Source organism: Vanrija albida (genome assembly GCF_041260175.1).
Source record: "Vanrija albida strain AlHP1 chromosome Unknown contig_2, whole genome shotgun sequence".
Taxonomy (NCBI): domain Eukaryota; kingdom Fungi; phylum Basidiomycota; class Tremellomycetes; order Trichosporonales; family Trichosporonaceae; genus Vanrija; species Vanrija albida.
In genome coordinates this window covers 341,276-368,580 of record NW_027191421.1, presented here as the reverse complement: position 1 = coordinate 368,580, position 27,305 = coordinate 341,276, and the positions used below count along the sequence as shown (strand labels likewise).

Genomic DNA, 27,305 nt, shown 5'->3' with positions numbered 1-27,305 from the left:
TGAAGGCGAGGGCGTGGGCACGACCGTCCTTTTGTAGTTTTGTTATGAAGGGGAAGGGGGAAGGCAAGGGAAGGAGCAAGACGAGACGAGGCAAGACGAGAGAAGACGACGACGACGAGCCAGTCATCCACACTCACACACACGCCCGCACCGACCGTCCACTTCGCCCCCCCCTGTGCCCTTTTCTCCTTCCTCCCCCCATCCTTCAGCTCATGGGGGGAGCCGTAGTGGAATCATGTCGGCACGAAGCATGCCTTGTCGTGAGCCCGAACCGCAATGTACGCAATGTCCGACGACGCGGCCGCGCGCTGGGAAATGAGTGGCGGCGCCGATCCAGTGCCACTTGCAATGCCCCTCCGCCCACCTGCCAGATCTTGCAACCTGGCGAGAGCGTGCACCTTGCCGCAAGCCTCAGGGTGACCAGGGGAGAAGGGCCGTGCGGATCGGCGCGCGTCCGTGTCAAGGCGCGCCGCTCGCCCCACACCGCCACAATGCAGTCACACGTCGGATCAGGGGGTCGGCACGGGATAATGTCCCACGCCCGCGCCAGTCTTGATGAGATCCAGCAGCGCGAACAGGCCAAAGCTACCGTGTTGCGGGCGCGAGGAACGCGCTGGCTACTGAGGCAGGCTAGAGCAGAGTGACGACACGTTTGTTGGAGGCCCAAAACACCCGGTATTGCACTCTCCTTTACAGAACCTAGGCGGCGACGCGCCAGTTTCAGACTCGTCACCGAAGCACCACTCGACGCACGCCGCCGCAATGATTGGCGCGTCGTCGCGCGTCGCGCGTCCCACGCCACGCCAAACGCAATCTGCACGCGCCACTCCCCCCGAGTCTGAAACGAGAGCGAGCGCAGAGCATGCCACGTCTCGCTTCCGGTGGCACGACGCCGCGAGTGGCGACATGACTCGACGCCGACTCGACGCCTCTGGCTCTCAGCTGACCATGTCGAGAGACGCCACAGACGCCGCCACACTCGACCCCCACCCCACAACCCACGCCCACTCATGTTCCTCACCTCACGCCTCCCCATAACCCCACACCCACGCCCATCCCCACACCCATGCCCATCCCCACACCCACGCCCGCCCCCACCCCACCCACCGTCACACCCAAGTTGTTCATGTTGGGGTACAGTTGTCTACGAAAATGAGGCTCGAAATGCGGCCTGGACTACAGTCTCTCGTATCTACAGTCTCTCTTCATTCATTGGTCGTCGCGCTCACGCTCATGCTGGTGAACTATGCCTGAACAGGGCCAAGCCTAGTTCGGGCCCTTCATGGCCGCCTTGAGGGCCTGCACAAGTCAGCGGCGGCAACACATTACCACCCACCTTGTCCAGCTTTTCGAGGTCGGCCTCATTGGAGGCGTCAATCTTCTTCATCGGACGGCCAGTCTGCTGCATGATGTCGTTGACCTCATCCTGCGAACGCTGGTCGTGCACAAACGTGACCGAGCATCCCTTGCGTCCGAAACGACCCGTACGGCCTGAGGGGTGAGTAACGGTCCTGGCTTGCAGTTTCGAGTCACTCACCAATGCGGTGGATGTACGTCTCGAGGTCAACCGCCCAGCCCTGCTCTGGGCCGAGAACAGGGATGTCGTAGTTGACAACCATGTTGACCTGCTGAATGTCGATACCACGGGCGAGGACGTTGGTGGTGATGAGGACCTTGGTCTTGCCGTTACGGAAGCCGTCCAGGATCTCGTCACGCTGGCCCGTCTCCTTCTCACCGTGGAGCGACGCGACAGCGTGGCCCTCGCTGATGAGACGAGACGCGATCTCGTCAGCCGTCGCGCGGCGCTGCGACCGTCAGCATGACCACTGGCCTAACACCCACCTTGACAAAGACAATGCTCTGGCCAATCGTCATCGAGTCGTACAGGCGCGAGAGAGCCTCAAACTTGCCGTCCTCATTGTCACAGACGAGGTAGAGCTGCTTGATGGCGTCGACCGTCACCTCCTCCTGCTTGAGGTAGATGTGGTTGGCGTTGGGGGCAAACAGCTGGGCAAAGGTGCGGACGTGGTCGGGGAAGGTTGCCGAGAAGAGGACGTGCTGGGTGCCGGCGGGCAGCATCCTGAGGTCAGCACCATTCGATTGGCATCACTCACTTCTTAATGTTGAAGGTCTGGTCACCCAGGCCCTGGAGCTGGATCATCTCGTCGGCCTCATCAAGGACGAAGACGCGGATCATCTTCTCATCAAAGATGCGGCCGCGCCTACTGATCATGTCGTAGATGGTGCCGGGGGTGCCAATGAGAATGTGCTTGTCAATCTTGACATTCTTCTGCCACGATCCTGGGACGGCGAGGAAGGTCTTGATCTCGGTGAACTGGCCGAGCTTGTCGACAACCTCCTGAATCTGGCGAGCGAGCTCACGCGAGGGCGCAACACAAATTGCCTGGGGCGTCATGAGCGCGGGGTCCACGCGGCTGAGCATGTCGAGGGTGAAGGCGGCCGTCTTTCCCGTTCCGGACTGGCTCTGACCGATGAGGTTTGTGATCGGGTTGGCGAGGAGCAGGGGGAGGGCCTTCTCCTGGATCTTCGAGGGCTTGGTGAAGCCCGCGGCGTAGATGCCCTTGAGGAGGTCCTTGTGACTTGGAGGGAGGATCAGCACCACCCACAGTGTGTGTGACGTACATTGGAAGCTCCTCGAACGTCTTGGCCGAGTAGAGGGGCGAGTTGGGGTCGGCCTGCAGGTCGGCGAGCTTGACCTCGACCTCGAAGCGCGAGTCGCTCGAGATGAGACCCGACGCAGCGTCGTTTCCGCCGCCGTCGTTGCCGTTGGTGGGACCAGGTCCCCAACCTGTGCATGTGTGAGCCGAGGCACAAGGGGGGAAGGTGCCGGGTGCTCACCGTCGTCGTTCATTTCAGCGGGCTTTTCTTCCTTCTTCTCGGCTGGGGCGGGGGTCGCGGCGGGGGCAGCGGCCGCGGCAGGGGTCTCTGCGGGTGCCGAGGAAGGTGTGGTGCGGTCGGCCTTGACGCCGGCGAGGGAGTGCGCAAAGAGGGGAGCCTGGGGGTTGAGGCGTGGTCGCTCCTTCTCCTTTGCTGGGGCCGGGGCTGCGGCTGGGGGCTGGCTGTCGGTCGAGAGGCCACCGATACGGGAGGCGAGGGAGGCTACCGCCGGCGAGTCGGCGGCTGATGGGAGGGAAGGTGAGTGGGGTGGAGGGGGGTGGTGGACATGGACATACTTGTAGAAGAGGGCTCGGCGTCGGACGGGTCGGGGACTGGGGTGTGAGCGGTACGCGCGGTGTTGGACGAGGGGAGAGTGAGAGGCGAGTGGGAGAGAGAGTGTGTTATGTAGTGCGTGTGAGAGAGAGGAAGGTGACAAGACGAAAGCAAAAGTCGCCCAACGCCGCCCTAGTCGTAGTGATAGAGTGTGTGCAACGGCGCACAGACCTCCACCCACGTCCATGTCACCTCCTTTCCCTCTTCCCTCTTCTCTTTCTACCCCCTTTCCCCCTCCCCAACGCGCGCGACTCACGCTTCGCGCCGAGACGCTTTGCAAGGTCAGACGTCGCCTCGTCCTCGTCTTCCTCGACGTCGTCGGCCCAGTCTTTGGGGGACATTGTGCGTGTGGCGGCGGTGGCGGGCGAGCCTTCGGCAGCAGGCAGGCAGGGTCGAGGGGGCGCAGAGGCTAGCAGGCAGGGCGCAGGGCGGGGCGGGGGTCCGAGCGTCCACGTGCAGTGGCGGTCGAGGCAGGAGTATGGGTACGTCTAGATCGTTCGAGATGTCCAAGATGTGCGGCGATGCACTGCTGTATGCACGATAGATGTGGGATGGGGATGAGTACGCTGTATTGTTGTCGAGGTGCTTGAGCTGAAATTCAGTGACGCGGTGGTTGGGTGGCGGAGGCGGGGGCGGAGGCGGCGGAGCCATTCCCGCATGTCAGTGGCGGAGTGGAGGCGGCGCGGCGGCGGCGGCGAGGCACGGCGTCAAGGATGCATTGCAGGCATTACGGGCATCAGTCTACTTTGAGCAAGCACGTCCCGCACGAGACGTTGGCCGCGGCCAGCGCAGACCCGAAAGCAGTGTTGCGCAAATCGCAGCTGGCGAGCTGGGCGCCGCACAGCGCCTTGGGCCGCGTGCCGCTGAGGTGGGTGTTGTTGGTGAGGTTTATTGTCGCCAGGCCGGCTGGGAACGCGGGCGGGAAGCCGGTCAGGTCGTTGGCTTGGAAGTAGCTGGGCGTCAGTGGGGCGGGGCGGGGCGTGGGCGCTCACATGTTGGCTAAGGACGTGATGCGCGAGAGGTCGGGCATGGTGCCAGAGAAGGCGTTGTACGACAGGTCGCTGGGGTCAGCTCGGCGGTAGTAGGCAGCTTACAGGAAGTTGAGTGATGGCGGGAAGATGGACGCGTTGAAGGGGCGCGACAGGTTCTGGTAGTTGATAACACTGGGGGTGTCAGCGCTAGTCCAAAGCGTCAGCGTACAGAGTCTTCAAGCTCGTAAACTTGGACAGGTCGGGGACCGCGTTCCCGAGGCCGGGGTTGGCGATGAGTCTGAGGCTCTGCACGGCTGGCGCGGGGCCCGTGAGGGAGCCAACGACAGCAGTGTTCTGGATTCTAATGTCCGTGAGGTTGGGGAGGGCGAACACCGAGGACGGGAACGGGCCGGCGGGGAGCGAGGCGTTGCCGAACACTTTGAGGCTGGTGAGCGCGACGAGGTTGCCGAGCGAGGCCGGGAGGGCGGCCACGGGGTCGGTGGTATAGAGCCAGAGCTCGGTGACGCGCCCGCGGGCGTCGCACTTGAGCCGGTCCCACGAGCACAGCGGTGCGCTACCGCCCCACCCGGCGGCCTTGAGCGTGTTGTTCGCGCCGGGCGCGATGGCGTCGAGCACGTCGCGCAGCGCGCAGAGCTGGAGCGCGGCGCCGGTGGAGTTGGCAGCCGGGGTGGGGGAGAGGAAGTCGTTCGGGAGGGCGCTGAGCGCGGGGGCGCAGGCGGCGCACGGGTACGCCGCGGCGGTGAGCTTGCCGAACTGGGCGAGGCAGGCGGCGGCGGCGGCCGGGTCGGTGGCGGAGGGAGTTGGGGCCGAGGTGGGCCGCGTGGCGGAGCCAGCCGGGGACGACGACGGGGTAGCGGCGCCCGCGCCCCCCTTGGCCGGAGCCGCGTCGGGCGACGTCGAGCGCTGCGTGGCGAGCACGGCGGCGAGGATGCCCGTCCCGAGCACGATGAGCGCGAGGACGACCAGCGCGCAGCGGTACTTGCGCCACTTGGCGTGCCGGGGCTTGGGCTGGCGCTTGCCACCGCCGGCGGCGGCGGTCTCGGCCCAACCGAGGTCGCCGTCGCCAGCGTCCGAGCTGAGGCGGTGGTGCGCCGGGCCGAAGCGCACGCTCCTATCGAGGGCGCGGGACACGCGCGTGCCGGCCACGGCGGCGCCGAGCGCCTTGAGTGCGCCGTTGTGCTCGCGGCTCGCGGCGCTGACGTGCGTCGGCGGGCGGAGCGCGGGCGTGAGCACGACGTCGTGCAGCTCGAGCGGGGAGGCCGGCGCCGGGCGTCTCGGGGGGCCGTTAGCGGGGGAGGGAGCGCGGCGGAAGCGCGCGGGCTCGAGCGCCGACCACGGCTGGGGCGGGGTGTCGGGGGCGTGGGCGGCGGCGGGGTACGCGTGCTCCGCCTTGACGTGCACCGCGTCGTCGTCAGCGGCCGGGGCTAGCGGCACGCGGCGCGCCACCTCGAGCGGGGGGGACGCGAGCTCCTCCCGCTCGAGCTGGAGCGGCCCACGGTCGGCGCGCACCGGCGGCGCACGGGACAGCTCGAGGTTGAGCGGCGGCGGGGGCGGTCGCCTCGGCCCAGATGGCTTGCGGCGGGGTGGGGATGTTGGGCCCGGGCTGCGCGCCCACTCGTCAATGTCGATCGGGTAGTTGCTGTCCCGGGCAAACGGGTGGCGCGGGGGGAGCACCTCGGCGCGGTGTGACTCGTGCCGCGCCACCTTGGCCGGGCGCGCCGTCCCGCCTGAGACGGAGCGCATGGTGGTCGGCGTGGGCGGCTCGTCTGCGTCCGGCGCCCGGGCGTTGGCGGGGAAGCCGTGCAGGAAGGAGAGGTGGGAGAAGCGCGTTTTGAAGCGGGCTGGGTCGGGCATGGTGGGGGTGTGCGTGGGGGGGAGGCGACGGGGGGTGTGGTGGTGGTGCTGGCTGGCGCTGGCTGGTGGTGGGTTGTACTTGTTGCTTTGAGGAGAGGGGTTGTCGAACGGGTTGCGACGAGCCCCCACTCACGCCTTATAGCCCTCGCCTCGCCTTCGAAGAGCAGAACAAGGCCGGCTGCGGCGCGACGACGTTGTGCCCCACCACATTGTACCCAGTGCGAAGAAGACACGCACGCACAATAGATATAGATGGCGGCGACGATTGTCCAGCCGCTATCGCGCCGATCAATGTGCCACACGGCCGGCCTCCACCCGTTGTCGCATCACAATAGCCATCGGCGACTCACTCGCACGACGCCCAGGCGCGCGCGACGCCCGGCACCTCGGCATATTGTTGCGCACTGCTTCTTCGCGCTGGTTGCTTCGCAGCCATGCGTCGCACTGGCTTGCCGCCACTCGCCGTCGGCGTACTATAGTCGTTGGCAGGCGCACACACGCCACTTACCCTGGCTCACTACGCTGCGCGTGGTTCGTCCACCACCCACCCTCGCTCACCACGCTGCGCGTGGTTCGCCGCCGCTGCAAGACACGATTCATACCACTGCGTACACGCCCCCATCCACGGGCCTACCTACACCCATACACCTACTACCTAACACAAACAGTGACGACAAGGATTGCTGTTGGGGTCTCTGGTATTGCTTGATTCTCTCTACGCTTGCCGCCTCGTGCAAAACGCCAAAATACAGAGGTAACGCCGTCCTCCCGGATTATGTACTACACCAACTACTGCTCTGCGCCGCTTCCGATGGCCCTGATGCCCGAGATGTGTGCCGAGTGCCGCCCGGCGGCGCAGGGGCGCAGCGCCGCCCTCTAGCGATGGTTGTACGAGTTGTATGACGGCTGCGCCGACGGCGCCGCGTCGGCCTGCCCCTTGACGCGGAACTGCGAGAAGACGGGGATGTGGCTGCGAGGTTAGCAATGCACGTGCGTGCGCGCTTGGGGCGCCGGCCACTCACTCTGACGGGAAGTAGGCGTTGGGAAAGCCAATGACACGGCTCAGATACTTGCGGTCCACATCGCCCAGCACGCTCGTCACCTTGAGCGACCGCGGCGTGTAGAAGACATAGTCGATCGCCTCGTCGAACGTCGGCGTGTAGTTGGTCATCTTCATCTCGCCAAAGCTTGCGCACGACGACCGCAGGCCCAGGTGGTGCTTCAAACCCTTGGTCGTGTAGGGGCCGTACGTGTGTGTCATAAAGTCCTCGTGGTTGGGCGGGATCTCGCCCTCCGACAAGTACTCGTACACACCCGACTTCTGCAGCGAGTTGAGGTCGACACAGAGCACGAGCGGAATGTCGCGGCCCTTCTCCCGGCGGTCGTACGTGGGAGGAGTGGGCTCACCCTCGACAGGAGGCTTGGCCGGGAAGTGGCCAAAGCCCTCGACAATCTCCTCGAGCTTCTCCATCATCATGCCAATCTGCACGAGCTTGACGTCGCGGTATCTGTGGTCCCAGTAGATGTGCGAGTTGGCGACCACGAGACGCGCGCCGGTGAGCGCAAACTCGAGCAGCGCAATCGTGGCAATGTTGTCACGCGACATGACACGGTTGAACATGTCCTCGGTGCGCATGTCCGTCTTGTGCAGGGCAATCTGGTTGAACTCGATCACCTGCGTCTCGATGAGCTTGAACTTGTCACGCTTCCAGAACGTCGCACAGCCGTCGACCAGCTTTGCGTCGTCGGCCGACATGGTGCGCGCACGCGTACGAGGGTAGTGGATGCCGTCGTATCCGCGCTCCTTGAGCTTGGGGTAGAACCAGTCCGAGTACTGCTCCGAGTCGATCTCCTGCAGACAGACAACGTCGGCCGACGCGTTGACAAGCTCCTCGAGGAGCGTCTCGCGGCGGTACGACCAATCCAAGGCCCATGATGGCGTGTATGCGTAGGATGAAGGCGGCGCAAACGACGGGCACAGAATGTTGTACGACAAGACGGTGAACGACTCGGTCTTGGCAGAGGATGGAGACGAGACGTCGGGCTCAATCTCAATCCACGTGCGCTCGGGAGGCGTCTCGCTCTGGTGCACGTCGCGGTAGTGGGCAATCAACGCGGCGGTACCCTGCTCGGCAATGGTCTTGCGAACGCTCTCGTCGATCGGGTTGCCGTCAATGCCGAGTACCTCGAGCTGGTACAGGCCACCGATTTCTGTCGGCAACGACGTGAGGTTGTTGTCGAACAGAAGCAGCTCCTTGAGCTTGCTCAAGACGCCAATCTCGGCCGGGAGCGACGTGAGCTCGTTGGACGTGGCGTCGAGCAACGTCAACTGCTTGAGGTTGCAAATGGCCGCGGGGATCTGCTTGAGGTTGTTGTGGTTGATGTACAGCGAGGTGATGTGCGTAAACGAGAATAAGCTCGAGGACAATGTCTTGAGTCTGATGCCGCCGAGGTCGAGGCCGGTCCAGGGCTCGTACGGCTCGTCGTCTTTCGACGCGGGCGCCGGCGGCTGCGCAGGGTTCATCGGGTCGGCAGACGAGTCCTTTGTAGATCCGCCCGACTTTACTACTGCGCCAGGGGTCGGCGTCGCGGTTCCGTCTGGGGGAGGGGACGATGCGCTGCTGATGGTGTTGGACGCCGTCGAGGGTGCGTTCCGGCGGTGGACACCATTGACGGGCGTGCCGGCCGAGGCGGGTCTGTTGGGGTCGGTAATGGCGACGGCTGATGGTGCAGGCTTGTTCGTCATGCGGGAAGCCATGGCCGCCGTTCTGGCGCGGTGATGAGGCGACTGGGCAACACGCGACGACTCGGCGCGCAACAGCTGCTGCTGCCAGTGCGGCGTCATCGGGACGTTTGCTTCTGCCTGCGCGCGGGGTGGGCTAGCCTGCTGCCCTCCAAAGCCCATGCCTCCGCCCATGCCGCCGCCAAACTGTCCGGGGCCACCATGGCCAAAAGACGAGCCCGAGTGCTGCTGGCCGAGGTGCATGCTGCTGCCGCCGCCGTTGCCGAAAGAGGGGTGGTGCGGGTGCTGCCCGTGGCCGTGGAGGCCAGCGTGCTGCGAGTGGACGTGGCCCGCACCGGGGCCGTGGTGGCCGTGATGCCCTTGGCCCGGAGGGCCAAAGAGACCGTTGGCACCACCGCCGCCAAACGCGCCCGACGACATGGAAAGCGAGGGGTTGAAGGGGGCTGGATGCCTGCCCCAACCGCCGCTGTTTCCACCACCGCCGCCGCCGTTACCGCCCGCGCCCGCGCCTGCGCCGCCGCGGCCGAGCTCACCAATGGGTCCCGACCCACTGCCGCCTCCGCCGCCCGCTTCGTGGTGCTTGGCCTGCTGGGAGCTCGACGCCGATTGCTGCGGGTAAAACATCCAAGGGGGGAGGAGCGCTGGATATCCTGAATGGGGAGGGGAAAGGATTTGTTGCTGTCACTGGCAGGTCAGCGTCGTGGCCTCTGGACAGCAAAAAGCGCACAAGACTGGGATGCCTTTTGCGCTACTGTTGCTGATGTTCGATGCCTCGAGGTGGGGTAGAGTCGAGTATCGAGGAGATGGGAGGAGACGAGCAGCGACGCAGGGGGTGGAGGCATGAGCGAGCCTTGCCGTCCAAACGAGATCGCGTGTCGCAGCGTATGCGTGTCGTGTCGTCGGCTTGAGTCACTCTGGTCTCTGAGAGAGAGATAGAGATAGACGGGGGAGAGATTGAGATGGGGAGAGGGTGCGAGAGGGCGAGACTAGGCGAGATATAAGGGTGTCGCGCGAGGTCGAGTTGGTTGTAGTGACGCGGCCTGGCGGCTAACAAGGACGTGGTTGCGTGGCCACAAAGAGTTTGATTGATCAGAGGGACAAAAGGTGTTGATGGGTGGTGTGCGAGTCTGTTGTTGCTTTGTTTGTCAAGGCAGGAGCGGATGATGGGAAGGATGATTAAAGAGATGCAAGGTGTAGAGTGAGGAGAGAGGAGAGGAGAGGGGGAGAGAGGGGCGAGGATGAGATTGGAGATGAGGTCGATGCAGTGGGTGGGGTGGGGTGGTGCAGGGCGAGTGGGTGTGCAGTGGTGCTGGCTGGTGCTGGCTGGCTGGCTGCCGATTGCTCCCTGCACCGAGTGGGTGATGGCGCTGAGTGGGCAGGGGAGGGCGACTCGGCAGGCGGCATACACCACCCGCCCACCCACGGTGGCTGCAATCTAGGCGCTGGCTCGCTGGCTGGCTGGCTGGCCGCTGGCTGCTGGCTGGGCGGGACAACTCGTGGCGCTGCCAGGACTACGCACCCCAGGGTCCATTCTCGGTATTTCCGGCATTATGACGCTCACCGCACAACCACTCGGCTCTGTGGCGCCGACTGATTTTTCCCCCGCAATCGTCAAGACGCATTGACCCTCCTCTGGACGCATGACGCTCGCACGCACAAGCACGCACGCACGCATGCGTGCGCATCATTCAAGCATGACCATTGTGCAGTCAGATCGAAATAGCATCAACACCGCCGCTCGACAGTATACAGGTGCATGCGTGGCGTTTGGGTACAATTAGTCGTGTGGCATGTCAACAAATTAGACGAGAAGGAGATGGGGCCCAAAAGCGATTGAGGATGATGAACGAGGAGGGTGGAGGAGGTTGCGGGTGCGAGCGCGAGTGCGTTGGACGTCGAGGTCGTACGAGTGTGATGGAAGGGGACGAGGAGGAGGGTGCAGGGTGATGATGAGGCGGTGATGATGATCAGGCCGAGGGATACCATCGATTACAAGTGATCGCCAGGCCAGTGCTATGACGATCGGCCTTCGGGCGATGAAGGCTCGTTGAACACGGCCTCCCATGGGCGGTCGGCCGCCTGGGCAAACTCGCGGACGAGGGCACGACCAAAGACGGCGACGTGCGCGACCGCATTCTGGAGACCGAGCTCGATGGGCCAGGCGAAAGTGTCTGGCTCGTCAATGTCGAGGGCGCGGGCGCATCCAAGCGTGTCGCCCGGGACCGGAAGGAGATCGTCTGCAAGTTCCGAGTTGATCGCACGGTCCCAAGTGTGTGGGAAGACCTCGCGCAGGGTCTTGAGCGACAGGTGGTGTCGCGACGCGCCAAGCGCCTTTTGCGCACTGCCAGACGTTGTGGCGGTCGACGAGAGGAGCTTGAGCATGTCACCCGTAAGCTCGGGCTGCTGAGCAGTCGAAGACGCGGGTGATCTCGCCACCGCTCCGGGAGAAGCCGACGACGATGCCGGGGAGGGGCCGTGGGCTGACGAGTTTGATGCGGGCACGCCGTTGGACGACGTCGACCCGGCAGCGGCGGCGACTGCCGTCAGGTCCCTACCGCGGCGGTTAAGCTGACGAAGGTCGGTTGTCGACATGTGGTAGTCGGTGACGGCTTCAATGAGGTACCTGAAACCGGTTAGCAAAGTCAAGCGGTTATGCGGCGACTACTCACATCAGGCCGATCATTCCCTTGACACGATCCTTGTTCTCCTCATCAACCTTGTCTCCAGAGCGCAAGTCGTTCCACCGGGAGAGGACAAAGGTGCGGAGACCGACGAGCTGTTGATACGGCTTGGTCTTTGCACTGCCGCCATTGACACGCTCCTCGCAAAAGTTGCGGTACAGGTAGAGGCATAGCGAGTCGGTGAGGTACAGGATGCCGCGTAGAATGTCCTCGGGAACCTTGCCTCGCAGAGGTTCCTTGGCCGTGCTGGGCGAAAGGTACGCGTCGCCATATCGCTTGAGGGTGTGGGCGCGGGCTCCCAGACTGGTGACGTTCGGTCAGCAAGTTACCCCGAATGTGTGAGAAACTGGGCCGGGATCGGGCTTGTGGGAACTTTTGACTTACGTGTTGTAGGCCGATGTCCACTGTGCTGTTGTCCAGTCGCCCGTTCCACGTGGGGTTGTGATCTCGTTACGGAGAGCACTGCGAGGCTGGCGATGGGGGGAGACAATGTGTGATGGGAAGCCGCTTGATGTTCTGGGCGTGACCGACCCTGACGACGAGTTTACGCGTGCGAGTTCGTGTCCTGCGGGCGAGACGGCACGGGGTGGTCCTGCTTCGCCGTTGGTGGTACGCGCGCGCTTGAGGACCGGCCTTGCCGGAGAGGTTGAGGATGATGACGAGGTGATGGTGGCTGGGGGAGCGAGTGGTGATGGTGAAGGAGCGTTGGTAGAGAGGCCGAGGCCGAGGCCGAGAGTCGACTCGCTGTCCGAGTCACTCGCCTTGCGTTTCTGTGCGCGGGCGTAGGCCTTGAAAGATCCAAATGAGGGTGGTGATGAGCGAGGAGACGGAGTCGCGTGCTCCTTTGATGTCGGGCTGCTGCCGAGCGGCGCAGGAAGGGCGCCGAGGAGCTGAGCTGTTAGTACAAGCCGAAGAGAAGCCCGTCGCGCTCGTGCCCCCCACCGCCAGGAGCAGGAGCATGCAACTCACCTTGAGAATGGCGTCTGCGTTTCGCCTGACCTCCTCGGAGACGGGCGCCGGGCTGCCATTCTTGCTGCTCGCGGTACGGGGGACAAAGTTCTGACGCTTTGGTGGCGGGTTTGGCGATGTCGCTGGCACCGGCGACGGGCGGGGGACGTACGCCCGAATGGCTGCAGTTGTCGACATGAGTCACTAAGGCCTAGCGGGGGCGGGTAGCTTGACGAAAGGAGGGGAGAGAGTGAGAGATCGCGTCGTCTGATCTAGGCCGATCTCCTATGACGTGCGCTTCCGAGCGGAATGCGAGTCTAGTGTGTGTGGGTGTATATCGAGATGCTGAGTGATGCAAAGTCACGACTTGCCACTGGTGCAACCTGTAGCGAGTGCGAGGACTGTGCGTGCCTACAGGCAGGTCGACGATACCTCGATGGTGGCGTGCAATATGTTTGGACAGCGAGTGAGGCGGGCCGGGTTTGTGCGCGGGGGTGCCGCAAGTTGTCCCTGGCGCACGAGTAAGGTGACTTTCGCCGCCAAGGGAATGCAGAGGCGTATGGGGCGCGCGGCGACCAGTGGGGCAGATGCAGCGACGACGCGGTGCGTTGTCGTGGTCTCAGTCTGCTACTGTCGGGGCGTTGCGCGCGTCGAGTTTCGTCGCGTCGTGGGTGGGTTGGGGTGGGTTGTGGACGAGAGATGAGGTGCTGCACGAGGGGAGGGGCTGGGGTGCGGCGCCAGACTGTGGACTGGTGAGAAGCCAGTGACCAGAGCTGGGGAAGGCGAGGAAGGCGAGCGAGGGGGCACGGGCGTGTGGGTCCGGTTCCAACAATCAATGTCGGTGGCCAGCGTGCGTCCAGACAATGAGGGCGTTGCGTCAAGCCGTCACGGTCGTCGTTGGGGGTCGTCGCGTTGGTGCGCAATGGCAGAGAGGGGAGTAGGGAGGTGCGGGGGTGCGATACCAAATGCACGCTGCTGCTGGCGGTGGCGGTGGTGGTGCTGCGGCGGCGGCGTACAAAGTGGTGGTGCTGTGGGTGGGTGACAGACCGAGTGTGTATTGGGGGATTTGTCTGTACAGTGTCGGCAGAGGCGGTTGGGTGCGGTACAGTGCGGTGCCGTTTGGTTTGGGTGGTAGGGTGGGTGTGGTGGGTGCGGGCGCGCGGGTGCGGACTGGCTTGGCTGGCTGGGCGCGAGATTGGCGGCGACAGTGCCGAGGGTGGGAGGTGTTAGACGACGTCTAGACACCGGCGGTACGAGGAAGGTGGTGCGATGGTCGTTGTCGCTGAGGACGCTGTCGCTATCAATGCAATGTCAAGGTGCAAGCTGGGTCGCGAGTCGTTACTTGATGCTTGCTGCGGCTGCTGCTGCTTATTGCTGTTGCTGCGGCCTGGCGGGCGGACTGCTGGCTGCTGGCTGGGAGGAACGAGGAATGGGTCTGCTGGACAGGTTTCCGGCCAAGGGTCGTGTGGGGCAAGTGGGTGGGTGACAAAGGCGGACAGGGAGGGGAAGGGAGGGGGACGGAGGGCACTCGCGGGTCGAGAGCCGAGCAGGCAATACAACCAGGCGGCCGTATGCGGTCCGGATCCGTCAAACTAGTTGTCGATGTCGCCGTACGCAGGCAGCGCAAAAGTCACACTCGCCGCAAGGGATCTGTATGCTCAGGAGCAGGGCAGACGAGCTGGCAAGCACGCAGGCAGGCAGGCAGGCAAGAACAAGGTCAAGTCACTCAAGCCACAATTTCGGCTTTCGCCAAAGAACGGGGGCGCCTGAATCTGGCTCTCGGTCGGCGCGCGCGGGTGGCGGCGGTAGGCGGCGCGGCGGCGGGCGGCGCGGCGGCGGGCGGCGCGGGCGGAACGGCGTAGTCGAGCCAGGTAGGCCAGGTGGGCACGGTAGCGTGTGTGGCTGCGGTTGCTGCTGTTGGGGGATGTGCAAGCAAGAGGAGGAGGAGCAAGCTCGACGATGAGCGAGTGGAGTAGAGAGATGTACGTACGCAGCAGTCAGTCAGACATCTATACGCAGTGCGGGGAAGGCAAGGCAAGGCGAGGCAACCGGAAACCCCAGAGCACCGTTACCCGTCAAGTCGCCGTGTATCAATCAGATGCATCCATTCACTGCCCGCGGCATTGTCGTCGCACGCATCTTAGTGTTTCCGCCAGTGCTCGCTCGGGTGCCGGGTGTAAGAGACTTGGCTGTCCGACAGACTCTGTCCCGAGGCGAGGCGAGGTAAACCCCCCCGGCCCCGCTGTTGATACGGTAAAGCAAACGTGACGCCCCGTCTTCGTATGCCGAGACTGCTGTGCCAAGGCGAGCTCTGGCGATTGTGCGGCCTGGGCCAGGCGCGTTGGTCTGCGAATCGATTCTGCCAGGCCAGTGCAGTGGAGACCGTCGTCGGCCTCGTGTTTCGTTTCGCTTGCGTCTACGACGACGCCAATGACGACGAGGAGCGAGTGCCTTGTGGGGCTCGATGCGTGCGTGCGTGCGTGCGTGCGTGCGTGCGTGCGTGCGTGCGTGCGTGCGTGCGTGCGTCGCTTGCTCCAACATCAACAGCATGCAGAAGAGTCCATCGCGAATGCATCGACACACACCGCGCTGCGCGCGCCAAGACTCTGCATGACATGAAGACTGTGATGTCCACCCTTCCCCAAACTTGTCAAAGCCAAGGCACCGCGCGCCGAGCAAAGGGACGAGCCGAGAGCCTGATGCCTGTAGTAGACGGCCCAAAGCCGAAGTAGTGCTGGCTGCAGACTTCCCTCCCCCGCCCCTTGTCTCCTTGTCTCCCCCTTATAGCCCCTGACGCAGGCACGCACCCAGAAGTACAGACAGGCCGAGCACGCACGCACTCGCTGACTGGCCCTAGCAGCAGCCAGCATGCACCGGGTCAATCGGCAAGGAGGCACTCACCCACCCGCCACCGAGCGTGTCGGCGTTGATGCCATCACCAGCCATGGCGACGACGTGCATGCTGGTGGCGACTAGTGACTGATTGATTGCTCGACATGAGCGCTGCCGTACACGCCGACCAGCCGCCGGATAAAGCATCAAGTGCCGTTTCGTCATTGCCCCCCTCGCCTTCCTGCTGCCGCCTGCCGCCTGCCACCTGCCGCCGCCGGGTTGGGCTCACGCTAGCGTTTCTGCCTCCCTCCCCGCGTCGGAACAAATGAATCCCAGTGCCGGTTTCGGAATCAGCGCGCTGCCAGATGGATGCGCGCGAAGCCGAAAGGCCTTGGCAGTGGTACATGGTCGTCGTCTATTGTTGCGTCATGCTTCTCGCTCGTCGCTGCATTTGTCGGTGGGTGTCGTGGGGTGACAGAGTGAGTGAGGGGCGACGGCGACAATGGCGGCGCGGGGCAAGATCGAGTGCGTGCGTACGTGCATGCTCAAAGCGAGCCCATTATAGAAGACGGCCAAATCCAAGCCAAAAGGCAAAAAAAGGTCGCACGGGCCCTTTTGTAATAATCCTGATTGGCTGTAATCGGCCCGGTTAATGGCCTCGTCGCCGCCGCCCACAATCAAAATTAAACCGGGGGGTTGGATAAGCGGTTGCCCCCGCCCGGACTCTGCAGGACGGACGACGGACGACCTCCACCCCCGCCGCCCGCCCAGCCCGCCCACATGCGTGCGGGCGTACCGGCGCGCTCAGGAACGACCAGCGAGCCAAGCAAGCACGCATCCAGGGTGAAATGCACCACCCACCACCCAGGCGACCACCCACCCACCCAGGCCACCCACCCCTTCCCCCCCGGCGGAGTGTCCCCCCCTCCCCTCTCCCCCGACCCCAACATCCTTGTCGTGCTCTCTCTTGTCCACTATCATCACCCACCACATCCCACTCATTCAGACTGCTCGCAGCTACTTGCTCTCTCATCCACCCAGCTCAGATATCTCTCTCCCATCTCCACACTTCATCTCACTGCTCCCAAACTACCTAGCCACCTCGCCCACAACACCACCACCACACCCACCCACCCGGCCCCATCACCTCCCGCCAGCCCACACCAAACCTTCCCCCCCTTGACTGCCCAGCCCAACCACACCCTCCCTCACACTCTCCAACCCCCCATCCCACCCTCGGCGCCATGCCGCCCGTCCCCATCACCTTCTCGCTCGGCGCTGGCACCCACAGCGTCGCCGGCAAGCACGGAGGCAAGTTTATCTCGTTCAAGATCCGCCCCAACGACACTCTCGAACGCGGGCCCTCGTCGCCCGCTCCGCCAGCCCCGCCGAGCGCAAACCAGAAGCGCAAGGCCGGCATCTCGGCCCACGCCCTCGCCGCATCGGCATCGCTCCTCCCCGACGCCGCTGGCGCCAAGCTGAGCACGCCGATGACGCCGCTCAACGTCACCATTGTCGCCCGCTGCCTCGCCCGCGGCACTGAGCCTTCATCACCCCCCTCGTCTGCCAACCGCAAGCGCACGTCTGGCAACCACACACCCGCGACATCCCCCGCCCCCACCTCTGTCGCGCTCCACGCCGTGCACCCCTACTCGCGTGCCAGCGACCTCGCCAACACGCGCTCAACCGTGCCTTCACCCCAGGAGATCCTGCGCGCCGAGCGAGCCGAAGAGGAGAAGGCCCGCCAGAAAAAGGAAAACGCCGCCGCTGCCCGTCTCGCCGCCGCCCTCGCTCGTCGTCGCAAGGCCCAGCGCAATGGCAGCCGTAGTGCCAGCCAGCGTGTGCAGTCGGCGTCGGTCGCCCCGCCTACCATGATCCCCGCCACCGTACGCGCCATCACCACGGCCAGCCACGGGCGCTCAAAGTCGGCCGACCCCAAGGACGAGTCGGACGCTCCTGCCATCACCATGGAGCCGGCGTCGCTCGGCGCCTCGCCCATCCTCCGCGGGGGCACGGCACTCAAGCGCACGCGCTCGTCGGGCATCCACGGTATCAACACCAACCTCACCCCCGGTGCGGTGAGCATCGCCTCGCCGCTCCGCTCGGTCGCCCACGCCGCCGAGGGCGACGACGATGTCAAGCCCGACGCATCCCCCAACTCTGACAACTCGGATGGACCGGCCCGCAAGCGCACTCGCCTTTCGTCAGTGTCGCCCCGCGCTGCTTCAACCCGCCGTGCCAACACGACGTCGCCCCTCGCCTCACCCAGCGCGCTCGAGGGCGAGGCTACCGCCCCGGCCGCTGCCGGCGACGCCTCTCGTCCCACTCGTCGTGCCGGCGCCCTCGAGCCATCCGAGCCGACTGCCAGCGCCATGCGCCGTGTGGTGAGCGCGACCGAGGGCGCTGGCCGCCGCAACACGTCGCGCCGCACGTCGTCTGTCGGCCTCGAGCCGGCCGAGCGCCTCCGTCGCGAGGTCCAGGTCCCCGCTCGCATGCGCGACTATGCCCCATAGTGTCAGCCATCGTTGTGCTCGCACTGTTCGCATATGCGGCGCCGGCCTGTGTCATCTGGCGCGCCTTTGAGCGCCTTTGAGCGCCTCTGAGCACGACCCACCCACCACTCGACGGGGATCGCCGCGAGGCCACTCGGGATTTACCCGGGTGGTGCCATACCCCCATACATCGATACATCCTCCTGCTATAGTATCCAGCTACATCGACCGTCATTGTCCTCATCCATACCATCCAACACCACCACCACGCCCACCACCACCACACCACACTCCCATCCCCGTATTGTAGCTTGTAATCAGCGATCCGTCTGTATGTTGATGATTCCGGCGTGGGCGGGTGCAGGGTGGGTGCAGGGGGTGTGTAGTGTCTAGGCCCTGGCTCTCCCCACGGTAGCAGCCGCCGTTGCAGCCAGCCTGCGCAGGCCAAGCCGGCGGAGGCGCGGAGGCACCATCAACAAAGTTTTCGCTGGCCCCTCGTGTCTGTCGATCGGGTGTGGGCGGCGGGGGCAGTGACAAGAGTGACGTAATGCCCGCGTCCCAGCGTACCACGGTATTCAGGGTCGCGGTGGCGGCGCGGCGGCGTCGGGTGAGAGGCCGAGCAGCCGCCGCCACCACCACGCATCAGGAAAGCCAGTCCCGAGTGATCTGATTCATCGAGATTAGGGCGTGCGATGAGATGCGAGGCAAAAAGGCGGCGTGCTGATGGCGGCGAGTGGGCGAGCGATGGCGCGCAACACACACCCCCGACGTCATGCGCGCGCTCGGGGACGCGCACACGCGCAGTGACTACTCGCTTGAGAGTCACCGCGACCCGGTGACCACCCGCGAGTGCCGCCACGTCGCCTGCCAGTCGCCATCGCCCTGTTTCCGGTTGGCCTCGCTTCGCGGCCGCTGATCACACGCGCACACACCGGGACGGATACTTGGATTCTTGAGATTACAACAGTGCACTTGTCCAGAGCCGAGTAGCTGGCTCTGATGGCGTGGTTGCTTGTCGGAGGTTGGTGTGTTTCGGCAAACTTCGGGCACACATCCCATCCAGCGTTGGTGCTTGATGTGGCGATGGTCTGACTGCTGATCACACATGACCATACGCTTAACAGTGATGGTCGTGGATTTGCTACTACGGGCATGGTGTGGCTCGGCGGCAACCGCCAGCCCATCTTATCGTCCACGCCGGGGGGCTTGAGTCTCCGCTCGGTGCGACGGACGTTATGACGGCGCACAACACAGCACGCGAGCACACACTCGCACACAACCTGATACATCGATTTACACGGCTACGGAATGGAATGTAGATGGGGGTGGCGTGGCTGGTGTAAGCCACGCCGGTGGGACTTGGATCCACCTTGGCGATGGATAATCTTGCGGTGGGCGACACGGTGCGGCGGATGCACGACCGGCACATGCCACACACCACACGGCAGCCCAGCACTGCTCAACGCTCCGCTTAGTCGCGCTGGTTGTTGAGCTGCCATGGTTAGTCAAGCGTGGCAGGTGACAGGTGGGTTCAAATTCAGGGTCCGCCACGTGGCGCCGCCACACTCCCGCCACACTCCACCACAACTCGTCCAACAACTCCTCCAAGTCGTCCTCGACGCTCAATCGTCGTCCCGAGTACTCACGAGACGCAGAATATAGAGGAAGAGGTTCAGGAAGTCGAGATAGAGCGTAAGGCTATTTCAATTGAAAATTACGTAAGCACGTTTCCACGTGGTTGACGGCGATGTCCGTCAGTATCACTCACCTTCCAAGGATGGCCTCATCGACGCTGAGCCTCTTCATGATTTGCTGGGTGTCGTAGAGCACGAGGCCGGAGAAGATGATGACGCCGACGCACGAGATGACCAGGTCGAACGTCTGGTTGTAGGGGAGGAAGATGCCGACGAGACCGGCGGTGATGAGACCCCAGAGGCCGGCGAACAGGAAGGGGCCGAACGACGAGAAGTCGAACTTGGTCTGGAAGGTGAAGAGCGTGAGGCCGACGAACACCCCGGTGGTGATAACCAGCGCCTGGATGACAATCTTCGAGTCGTAGTAGCTGGTCACCGACCCGATCATGATCGACTCGAAGAAGGTGAAGGCGGCGAGGACGAACATGTTGGCGGGGTAGTTGTGGCGCTTCCAGTAGACGCCAAAGAGGGACGCGAACGAGCCGATGAGCGACGTGAAGATGACCCAGGGATTGTTCTGGACAAACTCGCGCGGGCCGTCAAAGCTGAGCGAGACGGAGACGGCGGCGGTGAGGGCGAGCTGGGCCAGCAGGATGGCGTACACCTTGCGGATGAAGGCGCGGCGGATGACCTCGTCGCAGTCGATGACAGCGACGCCAACCTTGAAGTCGTCGGGGATGTCGTCGTCGGGCGTGTCCATCCACGCGTTGCGCGCGGCCGACGAGGACGCCGCCGCCTGCGCCTGCAGCGCAAAGGGGACGGCCGAGGCCGCGTCGAGCGAGGGCTTGGACTGGGAGGACGCGCCGAGGAGGGGCGCGCTGGCCGACGCGCCGTCGTCGTCGGCCGCGCCGTACTGCGTCGCGGTGTATCGCGGGGGGGATGACATGTTGGTGGATTGCGCAAGTTGAGATGGAGTCGGTTGTCAACTTCGGTGGCGAGTGTGAAGCGCACCGCAACGCGCGGCATACCCCAAGCGGCAACGTCATGGAAGGTGCGAGCGCCACGCACGGTGATACGGGGTTACCCACGTGGCCCACGTGGCAATACCCCCGCTCGGCTCCCTCGGCGGCCGCTGTTTGCGCCACCCGGAATACGGGTAAACGTTTAGGCGGATCTTCCCTGCCCAGCCGATGCGGCGCCAGACGATCAATCCGAGTGGCCAGAGAGTCGACGACTCATCTCATTCCACACCAAACCTTTATCGACGACAGACACTGCACACTCTCCACCTCACCACCACCACCTCAACCTCGCTCGACAGCGCCCCTCAGCCTCGGTGCACTACCCCCTCGGAGCCCCTCCCGTGCCCTAAACCCTCATGAGTATCTCGACGCGAATGCGAACCACCTCGCACGATACCGATAGCGCGTGGCTCTTTGCCGCCGCGCCGACCCAGGCCCGCAACGCGCTCGCCCTCGCGCGCGTCGCCGGCCTCGACTACATCTACACCGACCCCGCCCTGGGCGCTGCCCAGGGCGGTTACTGCACGCTGGCTACCGGGGCGAGGCAGTGGGTTTGAGGCCGGCGGGGGGAGCCCGCCATCTAGCCGGGGAGCAAAGGGGTCCTTCCCGCCGGCGCAAACCAACAACAACCCCTACCCCGCGGCCGTGCTCACGCCGCCGAGCTCGCTCGGCAGCTCGGCGGCAGTGCGCATGCCGCCCCGCCCACCCGTCTCCCTCCCGTCCCCGCCGGGCTCGGCCGACGCGCCCCACTCGTTCTCGGCAATCTCGCCCGCGTCGACAATGAGCACGGCGTCGAGCTGCGACGCGATCCTCCCGCTGCTCTCGTCCGTGTTCCCGTACGCTGCGTCGTCTGTGGCCTCGTCGTCGTCGGTTCTCGAAATTGTGACGCCGCCCGACGTTGTGCTCAACGGCTTCGTGTCGGACGAGACGTCGGGTGTCGGCCGCATCGTGTTCGTGCACCTCCCCCCGACGGGCGCGTCGGCCCCGCAGCCAGACTACCTCGCGCCCCACTTCTCCGACGTGCTTCGCCCTCACGACCCGCGCCGCCGGCACCCGTCCCCTCCTCCGCAGGCAAGCAGCGGCGCCGCGCTCGACATTCGCGACTCGCTCACCGCCCTGCTCGACCTCGCCGACACTCTCGAGGCCGCCGAGCTGATCCTCATCCTCGATAAGGACGAGAGACAGCCCGAGCCCCTCGCCGAGCTCATGCACGCCCTCATGTACGTTGGCGGGCAGCCGGTGCGCCCCGGCGCGCCCGTCGGCGAGTGGGACTGGGACGCCCGGCGTTGGGCGCTGGTCAGCATCGAGCTGTAGGCCAGCCTCCCCCCTCAACTCTCCCCAACCCCTCAACCGACCTCAACCGTCACCACAACCTTCAAACCAACCTCCCCACTCTGTCTCGTCTACGCTCCCAACTCACTCCACATTCGCCTGCTCCAACGCAGCCACACCATGTAGCATCCCCTCGCATCTGGGGCGGTCCAACCCTCCCCCGTTGTACCATGCCACCACTGGCCGTCCAGTGTCCATTACGACGAACTCTATATCTCATGTTGTTACAATAGTAGTCACAAACTCGTCTGGGTTCTATGAATCAGTAAAGCTGTGTGTGCCGGGTGGGGTGGTCGTGTTTGTGAGGATGTGGACATGGCAGGAGGCGCGCCGCCACCAGCGCACCGTCAGCGTCAGCGTCGAATGCTCGCTCGATCGTCTCGCACGCCGCGTGCCTGCAAGCGTCGTATATGCAGAGCCGAAGCTCTGCGTGCCGCCGGGAAGAACAGTGGCACCGGGAGGCGGAGGCGGAGGCGGAGCGCGGTACGGCGGAGAGGCGGATGGCGATGGCGATGGCGCCGGCCGTGCAGATAAAGGCGACCAGCCATCTGGACGCGTCGCACGAACCTGCGCAGTCCCTACAACCTCTGCGCGCCGCCGCCTGCCTGTCGCGCATCAGGCCGTCGCGCATCATCCGCACAGTCACAGTCACAGCCGCTCGATCGTGCCACCCCCGTCGCCTCGTCCACGCACAGCCCAGCTCGACCGCCACGAATCCACCCGAATCACGCTCTTGCCGCCGGGAGGTACCGCCGGGAGGCAACCCCCCGCTGATGCCACTAACCCGTCCGACCGCACCCACCCTGGTGCACCCGGCGCCCGGCGCCGACCCACGCCATGGCGCCCCCACGTCCACTCACCCGCCCACGCACGCACAGTGGGAGGCGGCAGCCAAAAAAGAAATCACACTCGTCACTCGGCAGGCGGGCCAAGCCAGCCACGGGCGCATGGCGTGCATTGTGTGTATTGTTCTCTGGCGGTTCTCTGGCGCTGCAGTTTCCGCGGCAGACGCAAACGTGCACGCCGCGGGACGTGGAATGGCCTTGGCCGTGGGACGTGACTGCTTTTGCCACCCGTCCATGTAGGGGCCTGTACCGACGGGATGGGGAAGAACAAGGTTGTCGCGTTTGGGTCGAGGGGCGCTTAAGCTTGTTGACGCGTCATGTCCTGCATGCCCCCGGTGGCAAGCATTTTGTCCGATGCGCAATGGAGTGGAGTCGTCTGCCTCGATGCTGACAGTGTCTTCCGCCGCCGCCGCCGCCACGACGAGGGACGAACGACGCGCATGCGCCGCCCCGCCAGGTCCCTCCGACTCCCCTGTGAGCCGCGTCAGTCTGTGCTCTGGTGGCCTGGCGGGGGCCTGTGCGTCGTCGCGAGGGGGGTCTGGGCGCGGTCGTCGACTCAACTCGAGTCAAACTGCAGCAGCCGCGTGGGTATCGGAGCGGCAGAGGTCGTCGTCGAGAAGGTCTTTTGCCCAACCGACGGGACAATGATGCTCGACGTTGCAGAGGGCCAAAGTGGGCCGGCCAGAGTGAGAGTGTGGGGAAGTGTCTCGTCGGTTGGGACTCACTGGCGTCAATTGACCTTTGGTGCGCCGAGTCCGCCACATTGATTTCTGATTGGTGCCTTTGCACGTGTGGCGCCCTTTTCACGTGGAAGGGGGCAGGGCCAGAGGGAAGGCGCCCAGGCGGTGAGGCGGCGCGGCGGCGGCAGGCCAGGACAAACACTGGCCCATAGTCTACGCGCCTGGCTTTGCTCATCACAACCACTCAAGTCTCACAAGTCAAACTCAGTGACTGCACAAACACCCACATCACTTTTGACATCCACCATCAATCTCTGTCTTCCCTCCCTCTTCCTTCATCCAGCGCTTGCGACCTCATCACTAGGCGACAACAGCGACGACGACAACGACAGCATCAGCGCACACGCCGTAACTAAAAGGTACAGCCCGTGCATACAACCCGACGCTGTCCGACGCGCGCCGCCGCCCGCACACGACACGTCGTTCAAGACGCGCCGCACAGCCAACAAGTCGGCACTTTTCTCGACCCATCCACCTTGTCGCCACCCGACTTTTTTCTGTCTTCGCCCCAAAGAATCGCACCCATACACACGCAGTCGGTGCTGGGCATCCCAGTATCCTTGTCCATCACCCCTTTGTGGGGCCAACAACTAGATCACTCAACCTTCACCGCGCCGCTCCACAATACGCCTAGAAGCCTCTAGAGCCATGCCGTACGGCAACACGAGCACAATGGCAGAGAGCTCAATGGCAGCCTCGGCAACAACAATCAGGCCTCGCAAGCCTCTCTCCGCCTCACACAGGCCAACAACTTGGTATCTCGGAGCGCAGGGCCAAAGGAGCGGTGCAATGGGCCTCGGCGCCGACCTATACACGCCAGTCGAGCAAACGTCGCCCAACCCGTTCCACGCGCCCCCAACAAGTTTCCGTTCGCCCCACTCGTCGATCAAGGGCAAGCACAAGCTCTCACCCTCTCCGTCTCCGCGCGCCGCAGTCGCCGCCTACGAGTTTTCTTCCCCGGTTTCACGTCCTGCGCTGGCCGCACTCACGCCGAACCGCCAGTCCGACTCGTCGTCTTCCCCAGGCGCAGAGAGCCCCACCCCCGCCCTTCCCCCATCAAAACTTCATCTCGCAGACGACGATAGCCCGATCCGCCATGTCCCGGGTCACAGCAGGAGTCTGGCTGCCGCAAGAAATCGCAGTGGCGACGACTTGTTCTCGCCCGAACCACCCGCAAGCCCCACGCTTCGCCACCACAGCAAGAGCGATATGGATGACTCACCGACGGCAAACAAGATCCTCTCGGCACAGAGACACCACCACGCTCCCCCAACACCCCTGTTTCAAAGCCTGCGCGCATCCCAGTCGCAAGATTGCAACCCTTGGAAGCAGCCCCGCAACAACTCGTCGAGGATACCACGCCTGTCCATTTCGCACCCCATCCGGCCAAGATCCGGCAGTCTCGCCCAGAAGAAGGCAGTGTCGCTTGGTGAGATCCAAGTCGACAAGGTCGACGACTCGCCGTTTGGCACCGCCTTCATGCACGCTCGCAAGTCGAGATCGTCGTTGGGGCCCGCTCCCGTCGGATTCTCTGGTCGCGAGAGGAGAAGAACCTCGGGCGAGCAGTCCATCTCGCGCTCGGTTGGCCACAAGTCGGGTCTCTCGCTCTCCCTGGCAACAGGTTTAGTTTCAATGCCCGACTTTGCCACCTCGAACTCGTCCATCTCGTCGGCGTCGTCTTCGAGCATCACACCACCGCCCTCGGCCGAGTCACTCTTTGAGAATGTCAAGCCCAACCCCGAGGTCTTTGAGGCCGCCGCCTCTGGTATCAAGCAAAAGTTCAAGCCCCGCGACTCGACTGGCTCGCTCGTCGCGGCTGAGGACGACCGCGCAAAGATGCCACCACCGTCCGTGCTCCGCATCAACACGGCCCCCAAGGCTGAGTACTCTGTCAAGCGCGCCAGATCACTTGGAAACCGCCCTACCGAGACACCCATCGAGGCCCCCACCGACTTGGCCAGCAAGTTCGACTTTGTGGTTGAGGGCGTCTCGAGCTTTGCCTTTGGCAAGAACGACGACAAGCTCACCATGCCCGACACGCCCGTCAAGAAGCAGGCCTTCGGCGGACGGTCATCTGGCCGAATCCAAATGTCGCTGTCGCACCCCGTGCTTGGGACGCAGCAGCAGGTGGTTTACCATGAGCCATTAAACTCGCTGTCGGCGCCTTCTCCGACACCGTCCCCGGCGCGCAAGTCGCCCTCGGTGCCTCAGTTGACCGTGACCGCGACCTCATCGCCCGACAGCGCCATGGACACGGATGAGCAGAGCCCTACCGTGCCTCTTGGCTCCGCCCGCAAGGCCAACGGCGACCCCACCCGACTTGGTCTCCTTCGCCGCATCAGCAGCAACATTGGCAGCAGCGACTGCAGCGAGGACGAGGCGACTCCGACCAAGGGCGGCGGCGAGGGCAAGATCCTGACGCAGGCGTCCTCGCTCAACACCCCTACGCCATCGCCCAAGGCTCCAAGCGCACACAACGCGGCTCCCGTCCAGGTTCAGAAGGACGGCTTGGTGCCGCGGTTATCGCTCCCAACATTCGGCCAGTCCAAGAGCAGCAAGAGACTGAGCCACCGCCAATCGCACCCTCTCGCCCCGCCCAGCAATCTGCCCGACGAGGAGGACATCTTCGAGTCGCGCTTTGTTTCAATGCAGCCGCTCGGCAAGGGTGCGTTCTCGACCGTGCTCCAGGTGCGCGAGCGCCACGGCGAGGGAGTGTTCGCTGTCAAGCGCACCCGCGGTGTCTTTGACGGAGTCATGGGACGCCTGCGCCATCTTGAGGAAGTCGACATCCTTCGTCACCTGTCAAACCCGCCCAACCCCCACGTCATCCACTTTGTCGACGCCTGGGAGCAGAACCGCCAGCTGTTCATCCAGACCGAGGCGTGTGTCGGCTCGCTGGCCGCGTTCCTTGCAGTCTTTGGCGAAGAGCACGAGCGGCTGGACGAGAGCCGCGTGTGGAAGCTTGTCCGTGACCTCAGCGACGGCATCAACCACATCCACTCGCACGGTGTCATCCACTTTGACATCAAGCCCGACAACATTCTCGTCGGCGCCGACAAGAGCCTCAAGATTGCCGACTTTGGTCTCGCTACTCGCTGGCCGAGGATCTCACCCGCCGAGATCATTGCCGGCTCTGGTCTTGCCGGTTCTGTCGGCACCATCAAGAAGGAGGAGAAGCTCGAGCGCGAGGGCGACCGCGTCTACATGCCGCCCGAGGAGCTCCGCGGCGTGTTCGTCATGGCTGCCGACATCTTCAGCTTTGGCCTGGTCGTCCTCGAATCGGCCATGAACATTTACCTCCCCGACGGCGGCCCCAGCTGGCACGCGCTGCGCGAGAACAACTTTGCGTGGCTCGACCTGTCGCCGCTGTCTCCTGCGCTGGCCGACCTCATTGTCAACTGCCTCCAGGCTGTGCCTGAGTCGCGGCCGACAATCGCCCAGGTGGTCGAGCACCCGGTCGTCCAGCGATCGTACACTGGCGGCGCGGCGCTGGCTCCCGAGGACCCAAGCTGGCTCATCAGCATCCTCGGCGGCGGGGCATTTACTCCTGCCCCCCGCGCTGCCATTGGCTCCATCGACAACGAGGGCGACGTTGTGATGGAGTAGGCTGGGCCTTGCCCATTGCCACCCCCCTCGCCCACATCAAGAATCCCCACTGCATTATCGGATTGTCCAAAATGTCTCGTAACCTGTACCAATGCCCGGACACACATCACGCACCGCACGACTGTTCACACTACAACACAACACTATCATCGACACTAACCACTATTCGGCGCCTGCCCCGCTGGCGACCCTTTCACCGACCCTCCGCTGTGCAGAAGCCTTGTCCTGTGAGAAGAACATTGGTTGGTTTTGCACGACGAGTAGATATTATGACTAGGCTTGATGCTGAGGTTGCTAGCTATGCATATATGGCGGTGACGTGCGGTGGCGCCGCGGGGGCAGCGGGAGGACAC

The 27,305-nt window shown here is 64.2% G+C and overlaps 8 protein-coding genes across 8 annotated transcripts; 3 read left to right on the top strand and 5 right to left on the bottom strand.

Annotated features, from left to right (window-relative positions):
* Positions 1–1,266: 1,266 nt before the first annotated feature.
* Positions 1,267–3,572, bottom strand: DBP5 (RNA helicase required for poly(A+) mRNA export; the record flags this gene model as incomplete). The annotated part of the gene is made up of 9 exons (XM_069350391.1): positions 1,267–1,299; positions 1,337–1,491; positions 1,538–1,805; positions 1,843–2,080; positions 2,115–2,600; positions 2,644–2,809; positions 2,860–3,141; positions 3,195–3,230; positions 3,488–3,572. 9 exons carry the CDS (start codon positions 3,570–3,572, stop codon positions 1,267–1,269), a joined length of 1,749 nt encoding a protein of 582 aa, XP_069210777.1.
* Positions 3,573–3,967: 395 nt separating this feature from the next.
* Q8F55_001775 (uncharacterized protein) lies at positions 3,968–6,077 on the bottom strand (the record flags this gene model as incomplete). The annotated part of the gene is made up of 4 exons (XM_069350390.1): positions 3,968–4,184; positions 4,224–4,292; positions 4,326–4,394; positions 4,432–6,077. 4 exons carry the CDS (start codon positions 6,075–6,077, stop codon positions 3,968–3,970), a joined length of 2,001 nt encoding a protein of 666 aa, XP_069210776.1.
* Positions 6,078–6,953: 876 nt separating this feature from the next.
* CCR4 (Glucose-repressible alcohol dehydrogenase transcriptional effector) lies at positions 6,954–9,240 on the bottom strand (the record flags this gene model as incomplete). The annotated part of the gene is made up of 2 exons (XM_069350389.1): positions 6,954–7,047; positions 7,100–9,240. 2 exons carry the CDS (start codon positions 9,238–9,240, stop codon positions 6,954–6,956), a joined length of 2,235 nt encoding a protein of 744 aa, XP_069210775.1.
* Positions 9,241–10,833: 1,593 nt separating this feature from the next.
* On the bottom strand, positions 10,834–12,647 carry Q8F55_001773 (uncharacterized protein; the record flags this gene model as incomplete). Its single annotated transcript, XM_069350388.1, has 4 exons — positions 10,834–11,443; positions 11,490–11,804; positions 11,886–12,391; positions 12,471–12,647. The coding sequence occupies 4 exons, from the start codon at positions 12,645–12,647 to the stop codon at positions 10,834–10,836; spliced, it is 1,608 nt and encodes a 535-aa protein (XP_069210774.1).
* A 3,878-nt stretch (positions 12,648–16,525) lies between these two features.
* Q8F55_001772 (uncharacterized protein) lies at positions 16,526–17,794 on the top strand (the record flags this gene model as incomplete). Its single annotated transcript, XM_069350387.1, has 1 exon — positions 16,526–17,794. One exon carries the CDS (start codon positions 16,526–16,528, stop codon positions 17,792–17,794), a length of 1,269 nt encoding a protein of 422 aa, XP_069210773.1.
* Positions 17,795–19,244: 1,450 nt separating this feature from the next.
* Q8F55_001771 (uncharacterized protein) lies at positions 19,245–20,353 on the bottom strand (the record flags this gene model as incomplete). Its single annotated transcript, XM_069350386.1, has 3 exons — positions 19,245–19,265; positions 19,420–19,471; positions 19,542–20,353. The coding sequence occupies 3 exons, from the start codon at positions 20,351–20,353 to the stop codon at positions 19,245–19,247; spliced, it is 885 nt and encodes a 294-aa protein (XP_069210772.1).
* A 450-nt stretch (positions 20,354–20,803) lies between these two features.
* Q8F55_001770 (uncharacterized protein) lies at positions 20,804–21,743 on the top strand (the record flags this gene model as incomplete). Its single annotated transcript, XM_069350385.1, has 2 exons — positions 20,804–20,976; positions 21,014–21,743. 2 exons carry the CDS (start codon positions 20,804–20,806, stop codon positions 21,741–21,743), a joined length of 903 nt encoding a protein of 300 aa, XP_069210771.1.
* A 2,392-nt stretch (positions 21,744–24,135) lies between these two features.
* SWE1_1 (mitosis inhibitor protein kinase swe1) lies at positions 24,136–26,952 on the top strand (the record flags this gene model as incomplete). Its single annotated transcript, XM_069350384.1, has 1 exon — positions 24,136–26,952. The coding sequence occupies one exon, from the start codon at positions 24,136–24,138 to the stop codon at positions 26,950–26,952; it is 2,817 nt and encodes a 938-aa protein (XP_069210770.1).
* Positions 26,953–27,305: the final 353 nt, after the last annotated feature.